This window comes from Solanum lycopersicum, chromosome 1, assembly GCF_036512215.1.
Source record: "Solanum lycopersicum chromosome 1, SLM_r2.1".
Taxonomy (NCBI): domain Eukaryota; kingdom Viridiplantae; phylum Streptophyta; class Magnoliopsida; order Solanales; family Solanaceae; genus Solanum; species Solanum lycopersicum.
The window spans coordinates 91,345,624-91,358,614 of NC_090800.1; the positions used below are offsets into that span (position 1 = coordinate 91,345,624).

The 12,991-nt window shown below is 27.9% G+C and overlaps 1 protein-coding gene across 1 annotated transcript; it reads right to left on the reverse strand.

The window, feature by feature from the left end:
• Positions 1-4,304: 4,304 nt before the first annotated feature.
• Positions 4,305-5,738, reverse strand: LOC101260278 (caffeoyl-CoA O-methyltransferase 6). Its single transcript, XM_004230718.5, has 5 exons — positions 5,487-5,738; positions 5,329-5,408; positions 5,102-5,246; positions 4,806-4,940; positions 4,305-4,715 (listed from the first exon to the last, which is right to left on the reverse strand). The coding sequence occupies exons 1-5, from the start codon at positions 5,577-5,579 to the stop codon at positions 4,422-4,424; spliced, it is 747 nt and encodes a 248-aa protein (XP_004230766.1). The 5' UTR covers positions 5,580-5,738; the 3' UTR covers positions 4,305-4,421.
• Positions 5,739-12,991: the final 7,253 nt, after the last annotated feature.

The following is a 12,991-nucleotide window of genomic DNA, read 5'->3' on the forward strand; positions in this document are numbered from 1 at the left end:
GTCTCATGTTTGATATAAAAAAAATAATAATTCAATCTTTAACCTTCCTTACGAGATACCACATGTGATTTAGTGCTAATTCAACTACTTTTGGAGGATATTTTCTAAACTAATTAATTGGTGTATTAAATATTGTCCCCTTTTCTTTGTGGCGTCTAACTTAGGGTGCCTCTAATACTGACATCTATTTATATCGACAGATATTTATTAATTCAGTATTTGTTAATTTTTACACAAATTACCATTTGTTATTTTTTACTTTTTGACACTTTCAATTTATATATTTTTTAAAAGAGTTTTTGTATATTTTTTAAATCGTCAAATTGATAGCTAAGTAGATTATATTTGTATATGTCTATCTTCTTCAAATTATAATTTATCATCCTTGTTAGAAATAATATTGAGGTTTTACGATTTATATTGATTATTATATTTTTTAAATCTCTTCGCATAAATGGATGTAATTGGAGTATATATTAAAGTGAGAACTAAATTACTAATATTCATATGGAAAAAATATGTGTTATATTTAGTCTAAATAATTACATTTTCTATTCCGTTTTGAAGAGTGGATAGGGCTGGCTTTGAAAAATAATTAAATGTGATATTATAAGTAATTTGTTTTAGAGTTCATGAGAATGGTTCAGACTTTTATTATTATTATTATTAACGAGGTTCTTAATTACTTTATATATTTTTTTAAAATAATTTAAAAGGATAAAAGTGAAAAATAAATTTTAATTTATATTTTTGAATACATTTTTTAAGAATGAATCAGACGCACTTAATATGTTTTAGGCGAATATTGTAATATGTAGTTGTATTAATTATTATTTTATTTATGTTAATTGAATTTGACGATCGCTCTACGTGAAGTTTTTAAGTGTCGATAGTATATTTTCATTATATTAGAGGAAATGCTAAAAATTGATTTTATAGCTTTTTAAACCCAATTGCACTAAGATTAAATATTCATTAATGTCTTGTCAAAATTGAGAGACTTGTTTTTAAGTTGAAAAAGAAGTGACGTGTGACTTCGGTTCTTGTTTTTGTTGATTTGTCTAGATGATTTTGATAGGTAGCGAATGTAAGTTTTTCTTCTTTATTTTCTTATATAATATTTGTCGTGCGAAATTCGAGATAATACGAGAAAATATAAATGTGAAAAACAAGACAACAGATTTACGTGGTTCACCAATAAATTGGCTACGTCCACGGGAAAGAGATGGAGCAGTTTTATTATGGAGAGGCAAAAACAGAATACAGCGAGACCCCCGTCCTTTCTGTTGTAACGGGTCCGATTCAAGGCATTCAACAATATAATGGATCAATAATTTCTAATTTTTAATACGCGTAAGATAAATTTTGCTTTAATATAATATTTACGGATAATATATAGGAGGTAATTGCTATATATATGAGCTCGATTGAGAAAGCACGTAGAGAATTTTAAATTTAAAAAATATCATATACAAAATCACCTATTCGATCAATTGAATCATTTTAATTTTTATGCGATGATCATGAATGTAATTGGGTATATATTCTTTTTCTTTCTACAAGATAGCTAATGCTGAACAATATTCATATATTTGAGATTTTTCAATTCATACACGGCTTTTAGTTTTATTTTAGGGATAATGCACAAGTATTTTTTCAACTTATATCCGAAATCTCAGAGACAGACTTATACTATACTAAGGTTCTATTACTTCCTAAACTTATTTTATTAATAATTTTCTACCCCTTTTCTGCCTACGTGACACTATCCTGTAAGTCCAACGCTAATTGACTTTTTTTTCAAGCTAGTGCCACGTAGACCAAAGGGGTAATAGGATGTATTTTCCTTTTATTTTACTTACATTGTGTTTTGATTGGTGGAAATAGATATTGATTCAACCGTTGATCGAGTCAATTAAATCAGGCTGACTTTGTCAAATGTCATTTTAGTTTACTATTTAGATTTTTCTTTTCCCTATTCTAAAATGTTGTGCAAATACTCTTTGAAACCAACAAAATAATAGACTGTTATCTAAAATATCAAATTTTAAATTATGATTTAACAATTTTTCTCACAAGATTTTTATTTTGTTAAAAAGTATAATTTTAGATCAATGAAACACAAATTGCAATACAAGAAAAATATATAAATATGCATTTCAACTTAACTTCAGCTTGTTTCTATGTTCTTTAATTTTGGTGTTGCACAGCTAGATATTTAAAATCAGGAGCGAATCTAGCATTAAGGATTGGGGTTCCACGGCACCCACCAACCTTGAATAAAACTTTGTATATATATGTGTGTATAAGTAAAACAATTTGTATAAATAATACATCTGCCACTTAGTGCATTACGTGTTCAATAGCGCAATTGGCAAAGGGTGCATCCATCCAACAAAACGTTGAGGGTTCAAATATCCGTCACAGCAATAAATACTTTTTATCCCTTTGTTTGCAAGAGGGGCTTTCAGCTTTTCCTTTTTTTTCCTTTTTTTTTTTTGTCTTTGCTTTCAGTTCTTATTTACTTATCTTTAATTAATACGAGTGTTGCGTTGTATTCTATATTAATTATAGATTAATATTAAATTTTGAATGTCAGAGGACATTAATAAAAATATATTTAAACAGTTTGTTTTTTTTTTTTTGAAAAAAGCTTTTAAAATGTTGGATATAATCATGTTAAAGCTTTTGAATTCAAAGGTTCTTTCAATCTTTAACGTCACACTAAGTGGAGATAATTCGATTGAATATAATTTTTATTTTTTTTCTCAATTATATTATATTAGATGATGTATACAAATTTGAATTTTAAGGTGAAAAATCTCTTATTTTCTCAAAGTTATAGAGGATAAGGTCTCTTATTCCTAAAGGAAATTAAAAAAACCACTATATAGGTATATGTCTAATATTAGAATATTTAAAAGAAAAATAGCATTACTAAAGATGTATTTGATCAATATATTTATAACTATTGAAAAAAACTAAATAATCCGAACCATAACCTAAAATGAAGAACCGATTGGTTTATCATTTAGATGACATGACAGCCCTAGCCTCCGAATCCTAGATCCGCACTTGCTTAAACTTATCTAATATTAAATAAATATACATATGCAACCTATGTGGCATCCTGGAGAATAGAATCATTTATAAATTATTTCTATTTTGTATCGAAGGCCTATTTATCACTAGCTAAAATTGGGCCTAAGCAACAGATTAATTGGGCCCAGTTAAAGCATTTCCATTTGCGTCTATTTGGGCCTTGGGATCTGGGCTCTGCTTTTACCTGCGGAAAAGGTTAATTCAGACGCTCTCCGCCATGAAAGAACTTAGGGAAACTTTCATATATAGCCACTTAAAAATAATTAATTACTCTTCATAACTATAGTATGATAATTAAATTTGTAGCTACATGTGATATGGAGGAGAGAGGCGAGCTAGAATGGGAGAGAGAGAGAGGGGAAAAGAATGGGAGAAAGGTGAATCGTATATGTATATTGGTTAGATAATTGTATATTATACATATATATTTGTATATATGGCAAGAGAGATTGGGAGAGGGAGGAGAGAGGTGAGCGAGATCGAGAGAGGGAGGATATAGGTGAGCGAGATAGGGCAGATAGTGGGAGAGAGGTGAAATGTGTGTGTGTGTGTGTGTGTGTGTGTGTATATATATATATATATATATATATATATATATATATAAAATTATATATTATACATATACATTTGTATATAGGGCAAGCGAGATAGGGAGATGGAGGATAGAGGCGAGCGACAAATGGCAGATAGTGGAGAAAGGTGAATTGAATATGAATATAGGTTAAATAATTATATATTATACATGTGTATTTGTATGTTCTGATGAATTATACATACATAAACATGACTAATTATACAATTTTGAAGTCAGCCCACGTAATTAAACGTATAATATTAGTCGCGAGTGATAATTATAGCAAACTCTAGCTATGATGGGTGACTAAATAATACAAATTTACTTTATTACGTAATTTTTCCAAGAACTTATGTCTCATTAGACTTAAGTTTCATTTATTAAAACAAAAATTAAACTTATACATTTGAAGGGCAATATCGCGCAACAAAATAATTTTGAAGGGAATAATATTAGTCTCATATTAATAAGTGAAGGTTTGATGATTCAAACCTTACGCGATACAAATTTTAATTGATCAGATTAAGGACTTTTAATTTATATCGAGTGATTAAAGGAAAACTATATTTATACAAGATAAATACAATAAATATCATTTGATAAAGAAAATGTTTACTCAAGTGAGATATAAAATAAAATCTTAATATTTCTTATAATTTCAGAAATGCAATATTCGAAATACAATTTTTTTAGTAATAGAGATATTGATGACATTATAATTCACAAAACAAACGAAATAGAATAATCAGGTGATACGGCGGCACAGGGTAATTCCATCACCAACCGGAAGCATACAAATCTCAATCCTTGGATCAGCCGCTAAAGCTTTGTTAAGTTCCAATACGAAGTCTCTATAATACCTAACGTATTTCCTCAACGGAGCATCAGGTGGAGCGACCACTGAACCATTCCATAGGGTGTTGTCGTATCCGATCACACCACCAACTTTCACTAATTCTATTATCCTTTTGTGGTAGTTGATGTAGTTGTCCTTGTCAGCATCCACGAAAATGAAATCATACGTACCGTGATTATTTTTCTGCAAAATAATTATAAAAAAAAGAAGTTACTTTAGTTTAAAGTTATATTAATTTTATTTTATTATCATTTAGGTAATCTGATAACGTACGTCTTCAACTAATAGATCAAGAACAGGTAAAGCAGGGCCCTCTCGAAAATCAATCTTGTGAGCTACACCAGCTTTTTGGATTATGGGTAAACCAATTTCTTCGTAATTTTCCTTGTTTATATCCATTGCCAATATCTGCAAAAACAAACACAAATGTTTCATTAATTTATGTGACATGTTTAATGCCACAACATTTTAGATAAAATTTTATATATTTGACATTGCTTTAATTCAGAATCACAAAGATTCAAAACTCTTATTTATTTTCTTAAACTCCGTGAGTATAGGCAAGGTACCTTTCCATCACGTGGAAGAGCAAGAGCAGTAGCAAGAAGAGAATAGCCAGTGTAAACACCAATCTCCATGGTGTTTTTAGCATTGATCAATTTCAATAACATATTCAAAAATTGTCCTTCATCAGCAGATGTTGTCATAAGATTCCTGTTTCCAAAAATATCCATAATTCACTAATCTTCTTCATTAACAATTAATTAACCTTTTTAATTAGAGGTAACTAACTCACCATGGATGCTTAGCAGTCAATTCTCTAAGCTCTTTCATGGGTTCTGGCTCTCTTGGGTATACGCTAGTCTCTAATATGTACTGTAACATGTTAAATCATAAATAATTTATGTGACCGTAATAAATAAAATCCTGAATCAATCTCGAAATTTGTTATACCTGATAAAGAGCATCGCTTTGCAAAAGACTCTTGTGGCCAACCTCTTGGTGTTTAGAGACTTGATTTTCCTGTGATGCAACATTTTCAGCCATGTTATTTTCTTTAATTATATTTTTTTTCCCCTCTTCTTCTTTTAGTTTGTGATTTAGAAAGTAATGAAAAGTAATAGATATATAATGTGTGAGGAAATTTGGTTCACCAATAAGCCTTGCATGAACAGATTGGACCCACCAACTAAGAAAAAATTTGGTGAGATTCCTTCTTGATGTGTTTTTTAAATTTTATTTCTTATTTTTTTTTAAAAAATAAATAAATGAGTTACCTGTGGGACCCATGGAAGTTGTTGCAACAAAGTCTCAACCACTTGAATAAAAATATTTAACACGTCATATAACGTCATGATTACCTATGCTTAGATTTGCGACAGGTGTCCTTCTAGCCACTTAAGAATAATTAATTATTCTCCATAGCAATAGTTTAATAATTATATTTTGTAGCTACGTGTTATATGAAGGAGAGAGGTGAGTGAGATTGGGACTGAGAGGAGAAAGAGAAGAGAGAGGGGGAAAAGAGTGATAGAAATGTGAATTATATATATATATATATATATATACACACACATATATATTGGTTAGATAATTATATAGTATACATATATATTTATATATATGACAAGAGAGATTGAGAGATAGAAGAGAGGCGAGCGACATCCGAAGAGGGAGGAGAGAGGCGAGCGAGAGAGGACAGAGAGTGGAGAGAGGTGAATAGTATATATATATAATTGTATATTATACATATACATTTATATATAGGGCAAGCGAGATAGGGACATGGAGGAGAGCGGCGAGGGAGAGAGTGGGAAAGAGGTGAATTGTATATGTATATAGATTAAATAATTGTATATTATACGTATGCATTTGTATATTTTGACGAATTATACATATACAAACATGACTAATTATACAAATTCAAAGTCAACCCACATAATTAATATATAATGTTAATCGTGAGTGATAATTATAACAAATTATAGCTATGATGAGTAATTAAAAATTATAAGTTTGCAATGTTGCATAATTGTACCATTATTTTACTAACAAATATTTATTTTTTAAATATATTTAAAATTTGCCTAAAAAAAACAACAAGAATATTCATTTTGGTTGTTGATAAATTATATGCTTTTCCTATGTTATAAAAATCAACTACATACCTTCTTGTAAATATATTATTATTATAATAATATATCATAGCGTATTAAAGTTCGAGAGAGTATCTTCTTATTTTTTTCTAACATAAGGTATTATTTTAATTTATAATTAATAATTAGTATAAAAAAATAAACAGGATGTGGGAAAATGGGAAGGAATCAAATTCGCTTTGTAGTGCCATGCATGATATTTGGAGGCTTTAAAATATATTTTTAAAACACATATATCATTGTTATTCTTCTTTCAAACAAACCAATTAAATTATAATGTTACGTAACAAACATATGAAATAATTTATTATACATTACATGTAATGGTGTAAATATTTTATTTTTTTTAAAAAAAATTACAAGAAGATTGGCTTGAAGTGGGACCTGAAATTAGTAGACTTTGTCAATAAGTTTTTGGATTAAGCATAGCTTAAATAAAAGTTTTAAAATATTTTTTCGAGAATACCATTTTAATTACCATAGCGGGGTAGACATGGTAAATAATGGTGGGTAATATATAATTTATAATCAATATGTGTAACATCATATTGTCCATAGTAACGAACATAATAATAGATTATTGTGTTTACATTTTTTTTATTTATCAATGAAAAGGATATTCGATATTTCATTTTTTAAGTATACATAAATTTGGTCAAAATTGAACTAAAAATAGATCAATACTAAATGATATGTCTAAAATTTAGCATAATAAAAGATAATGTGCTCAATATGTAAACAAAAAATTGTCAAATGTGCTCAATAGTATTTTATTTTTTAACTTAAAAATAAATTGTCATAATATGCTCTTTAATTTGGCTTCAAATCATATTTAGACACTTCAATTTTGGATGTGGATAAGTAGACACTTAAACTTGTGTAAAGTTGAACAAACAGACACACATGTCTTACATGTCATTTTACATGACATTTTTTGTCCTGCGTGCTATCCTACGTGTATTATGCCATGTAGAACTCATGTGCTTATTTATTTAAAAGTTGGATAGTTAAAGTGTTTGTTTGTGTATTATGAATGTTATAGGTCAAAATTAAAATTTGAAATCAAGTTTATGGTCCAATATATATGTTATGCCAAATAAATATCCAAAACTTACTCAAAACTTAAAAGCATTAATTATTAAGTTAGATAAAAAGACAATATGATATTGTTGTCACTTTTTTTTATTACTATATATATTATCATCGATTTTTGTAAAAAAAATCTCTTAATTTTTTTTTCATTTCGATATCTGATTTTAAAACCCAACCCTCTCTCCTCTATTTGTTTGTAAGTTGTAACAATATATTATCTTTTTAAAATGTTAAATTCGCAAATATCTTATTTTCGTAATTAGTAAACTATCATTTTGTTTTTTCTAGTAGTAAAAAGAAAACATTAAAGTCACTAAACTTTCATAGAATAACAAATCAATGATGGCAATAGTTGGTAAACGGTGATAAGTGACTTTTTCCATCTATTTTTTCCCCTTTTGTTGGTGAAATAAAATAAGATAAAATGACATCAAATATAGAAACTCCATTTTGACTTTCATATAACTCTTTAATTTAGAATTTAAAGCATAACTACCATACATTTAAAACTAATATTTCTTTTAGTATATGGTGGAATCGAAATATAAATTCAACGACATCAATTATAATGATTTTGTTACAATAAAGAAGAGAATATGTTATAAGATGTGCCTAATTGGATAATTTGAATTAGATATTCAAAGTCCAGCTAACAATGTTAAGTTTTGTAGGTAATTAAGTTCACCAAGAAAAAATTTAAAAGAATCAAAGCAATTATATATTTGTGTTTTTGAAGTATTCAAAAATAATAAAGCTTGAGAGACTTTTTTGGTCAAATTTCTTCCCTATTTCAATTTTTTCGAAAGAAAAAAAAATCGAAGTACTTTTTTATTTGTGATTATTTTTTCTCATTTGTTGGAGGATTAATTAATCTTTTTCCAAATGAAACAAAAAACAATTGGCATAACAGTGTATGTTTTTCTTCAATCGCTATAAAATATAATAGTATTTTTATATTAATAAATTAATAAATAATGCGCAACGTAACACTAATATACAGTATTAAGAGATAAGAAGGCAAAAATATGATTAAAAAATAAATAATAAAGTGACTTAAACATGCATCAAGGGGACACACAGCCCCTCCGTTTAGTTTTTATTTATAAATATTTTACAGTTTAAATTTCTATATTAAAAAAAATATACGAAAAATAATACTATAAATTGAAATCTTTCTCATGTTAATTTAATGAAAAAAATATGATTTAAAATATTAATATTTTTTTATAATTTAACTCTCAAAAAATAAAAAAAAATATAACTAAAATTAAAATAGGGCTTGGCAGGGTGATGTAAAAGTTAGCCTTAACCCGTTAAAATATTGATCAACGTGTCTTACGTACTTTATCCATTTTAAAAAAATTGATCTAATTTGATTTGAAACGAAATTTTAACAAATAATTAATTTTATAATTTTAATAAAGTTACAGTCAAATGCATCAGATACCCTTTATTTTGCCTTATTATTACTGTCTCACTGACAAAATAGTTAGAATTATTGGGGTGTTTCACACATTTTATGGAAAGATAAATATGACATAAGTTAAATATTACTTTTCCATTTTTTGCCCTTATTAATTATTGGCAAATTAATCTTTAGAATAATTTTAAGCATTTGAAGTGTTTTTAAACTCATCACACACAAAATTCAAATAAAAAGTAAAAATGAAATAATATTTTAAGCAGGTATTTTGCCATGCGATATCATATAAAGATATGAAATTATGATATGAAATCAGTGTTGGACATGCGATTTAAGCTGATTCCATCTCATGATTTCATATTCTTCAAATTAAAATCATGATATGAAAATTTTATATCATGATTTGAGATATTTTTAATTAAAAAATTGATCTACAAGTTTATATTTTGTTAAAATAACTTCACACTTTTGTCTACTAACCATTTATTTTATATGTAAATAAAATTTATAACAAGATCATTACTTTTTAAAATTTATTATTCTCACCGACATAAAACTTATTATTCTCATCAATATATAGTCAATTTAACTCACATGTCACACCAATTGATTGTTGAGTATTAAAGACTAGCACACTACAATTTATGTTCAATTTTTTTTTATTGAATTAAAGTTAAATGAAACATTTACTTAATTAGAGAACAAATAGCAATGTAACAATTTATTATGCGATTTTATAATTTTTTTATTTATTTAATAAGATTAAATTAATAATTAGCGCTATTTTAATAGTTTTACAATTTATGGGTTCTTATGTTTATGAGAAAATATACCAACACTAAAATTTTATATCACATAATTTCATATTATGTTATCATATCATAATATCATATCGCATGGCCAAACGGATTCTAAAAATAGTTTTAAATATTGAACAATTATGTAAAGTTAAAATATGAAAAATATCTTAACAATTTAATTATTTTAAACAAAAAAAATAATATTTGATAAAGCGTTTTGACATTTTGACCTTTAAATGAATATAATATTCCCAGAGTTATACTTATGGGAGAATAATATATATTTCGTATGGCTAAGTCAGAGGTGGTGGCTGGTTAGGTGTGATTAGATAAAATTAAAGACACTGATTAAGCAAAATGAAACTATTAATTTAGTAATATAATTATAATTATAATATTATAAAAGCCCCAACTTGAGTTTTTTTTAACATATGTTTGTCTGTCGGTAGAATTTACCTGAGTGGAGTCTTGTCAAAAATTTTATTTACGTAAATATCTTTTTTTTTTTCGAATATTAAATTTATTATTATTGTTTACAATTTTTTAAATGGCACGAACATAAGAGGACTTGTAGTTGTGACTAACAAACCTTGTGTATGATAACCAACAAAGATTGATGTTATAGAAACAGTAAGTCAGAAAATAGATGAAGCATGTGAAAGAAAATTGAACTCACAATTTGTTTGTATCTTTAAAAAAATTTACGCAATAAAATAAATTATATTATTTAATTATTCATCATAGTTATAGTTTGTTATAATTGTCCCTCGCGACTAACATTATACATTAATTACGTAGGCTGACTTCGACTTTATATAATTAGTCATGTTCGTATATGTATAATTCGCAAGAATATACAAATATCTATGTATAATATACAGTTATTTAACCTATATACACATACAATTCACCTCTCTCCCTCTCTTACCCTCTCTCGCTCGCCACTCTCCTCCCTCTCCCAATCTCGCTTTCTACAAATATCTATGTATAATATACAATTATTTAACCTATATACACATACAATTCACCTCTCTCCCACTCTTACCATCTCTCGCTCGCCTCTCTCCTCCCTCTCCCAATCTCGCCTTCTCTATATACAAATGTATATGTATTTATTATATACATATATAATTCACTTATCTCCCACTCTTTGTCCCCTCTCTCGCCTCTCTCCTCCCTCTCTCAGTCTCACTCGCCTCTCTTCTCCCTCTCCAATCTCTGTTGTCAAATATACAAATACATATGTATAATATACAATTATCTGACCAATATACATATACAATTCACCTTTCTCCCACTCTTTTTCCCCTCTCTCTCCCAATCACTCGCCTCTCTCCTCCATATAATTGTAGCTACAAATTGTAATTATCAAACTATAGCTATTGGAGAGTAATTAATTATTTTTAATTGACTATATGTGAAAGTTTTCTTTAAAAATTTTAATCATTCTACTATCATTCAAGGTTTATGAATTAGTTTCTCTCATGGTAGAACGAAAATCTATTCTGTAAAAGTGGTAGTTCAACTTATAAAACCTAAACGAAATTAATTGATGAAAAATGTTATTAAAAGAGGGGAGAGTTTTCAAAAATACCCTCGGAGTTTATAGCCAATGATTTCTCAATAGGCGCATACGTGCGTGTTCATAAACTCTTTATGAGCTAGAAGATATGCTTTTACATTACATGTAAGCACAATTAAATCTCATTTCCCAATTTCATAGTTCAATTCATACTTCCATATTAAAAAAAATTAAAAAAAATCAAATTTGTTACACTCCAACAGTACTATGAGAGTTGATAAGAATGCAATATGACAAATGGTTTGGGTTGAATCCAAAATATTTTTTGATGTCCATAAGATCAGAGTAACAGGTTTTTTACCAAGCAAATCTTAATATTTTTAGCCAAGCGGTATATAACATGCAAATATGACGTTTATGTTTGCTAAACCTAAAATTTACTCTAAAAAGAATGATAATTGTTTGTAATTGTTATAGTGTATATTCTATGTATAACAAGTGTTTAATTAGTATATAATTGGTGTATATCATATACATGTTGTTTATACATAGAATGTACAGTAAATATATTCGCTAGAATCGTATAGGATAAAAGTTCATGATTATTTTTTGTTCAGTTTTCTTGCTGCTTATAGATCAATTTCGATCAAAATCCTGAGAAACATTATAACAATTCTAGCCTTACCAGCCATGTTACACAGTACAAGTAAAGAGTTGCCTAGACAAGAACATAAAAGAATAAATGCGGATTTAGGACAATAATACTTGATCATCATCAAATATTTATAAATATAAAGTCTAAACAAAAGATACTGAATTCAGGTGGATCCAAGAGTTAGAATCTAGATCCGGCTTTTTTCAAATTCTGTTATTTCAAGATAAGATTTGCAATGTAAGTAAAGAATACTTCCCAGACCATTAAGACAATTTCTCCGCAACAAAGGGAGACTTGGAGCAATAGGAAAGTTGTTTCAAATAATCTATTACTTATTGCTCAAACTAGATTCATACTGGAATTTACTCTGACATAGTGCAGGTCTAATAGCAAAAGTATTTCAGTTTTTTAACAGAAAACATTTCTAAGGCACACCAGACATACAAATATTTACTTCAGATGTCAATGATATTTGTGAGTAATATATTAAGAATTGAACCAGTGTGCCACTCACATCCACTGAGTGTTGTGGCCACAAAAGCCATTGCCTTTTTCTTTGTGTGTATTCGTCTCCAAAGCTACGGGTAAAACTAGTAAACCGACCTTTAGATGGGCTGCCCATCACGCCATCTTAATAGCTCTGATACTAGTTGTTTGTATTATCATGACGTAGTCATGATATTGTCTATAGCTTATATATATGGGACTTTGTTCACATACCCAACAACACAAATGCAAGTTGACAATTTATACAATCGCTTCTACTTGAAGCAAGTCGTGTAATGATTTTCTTTCGAGTTCATTGACAATC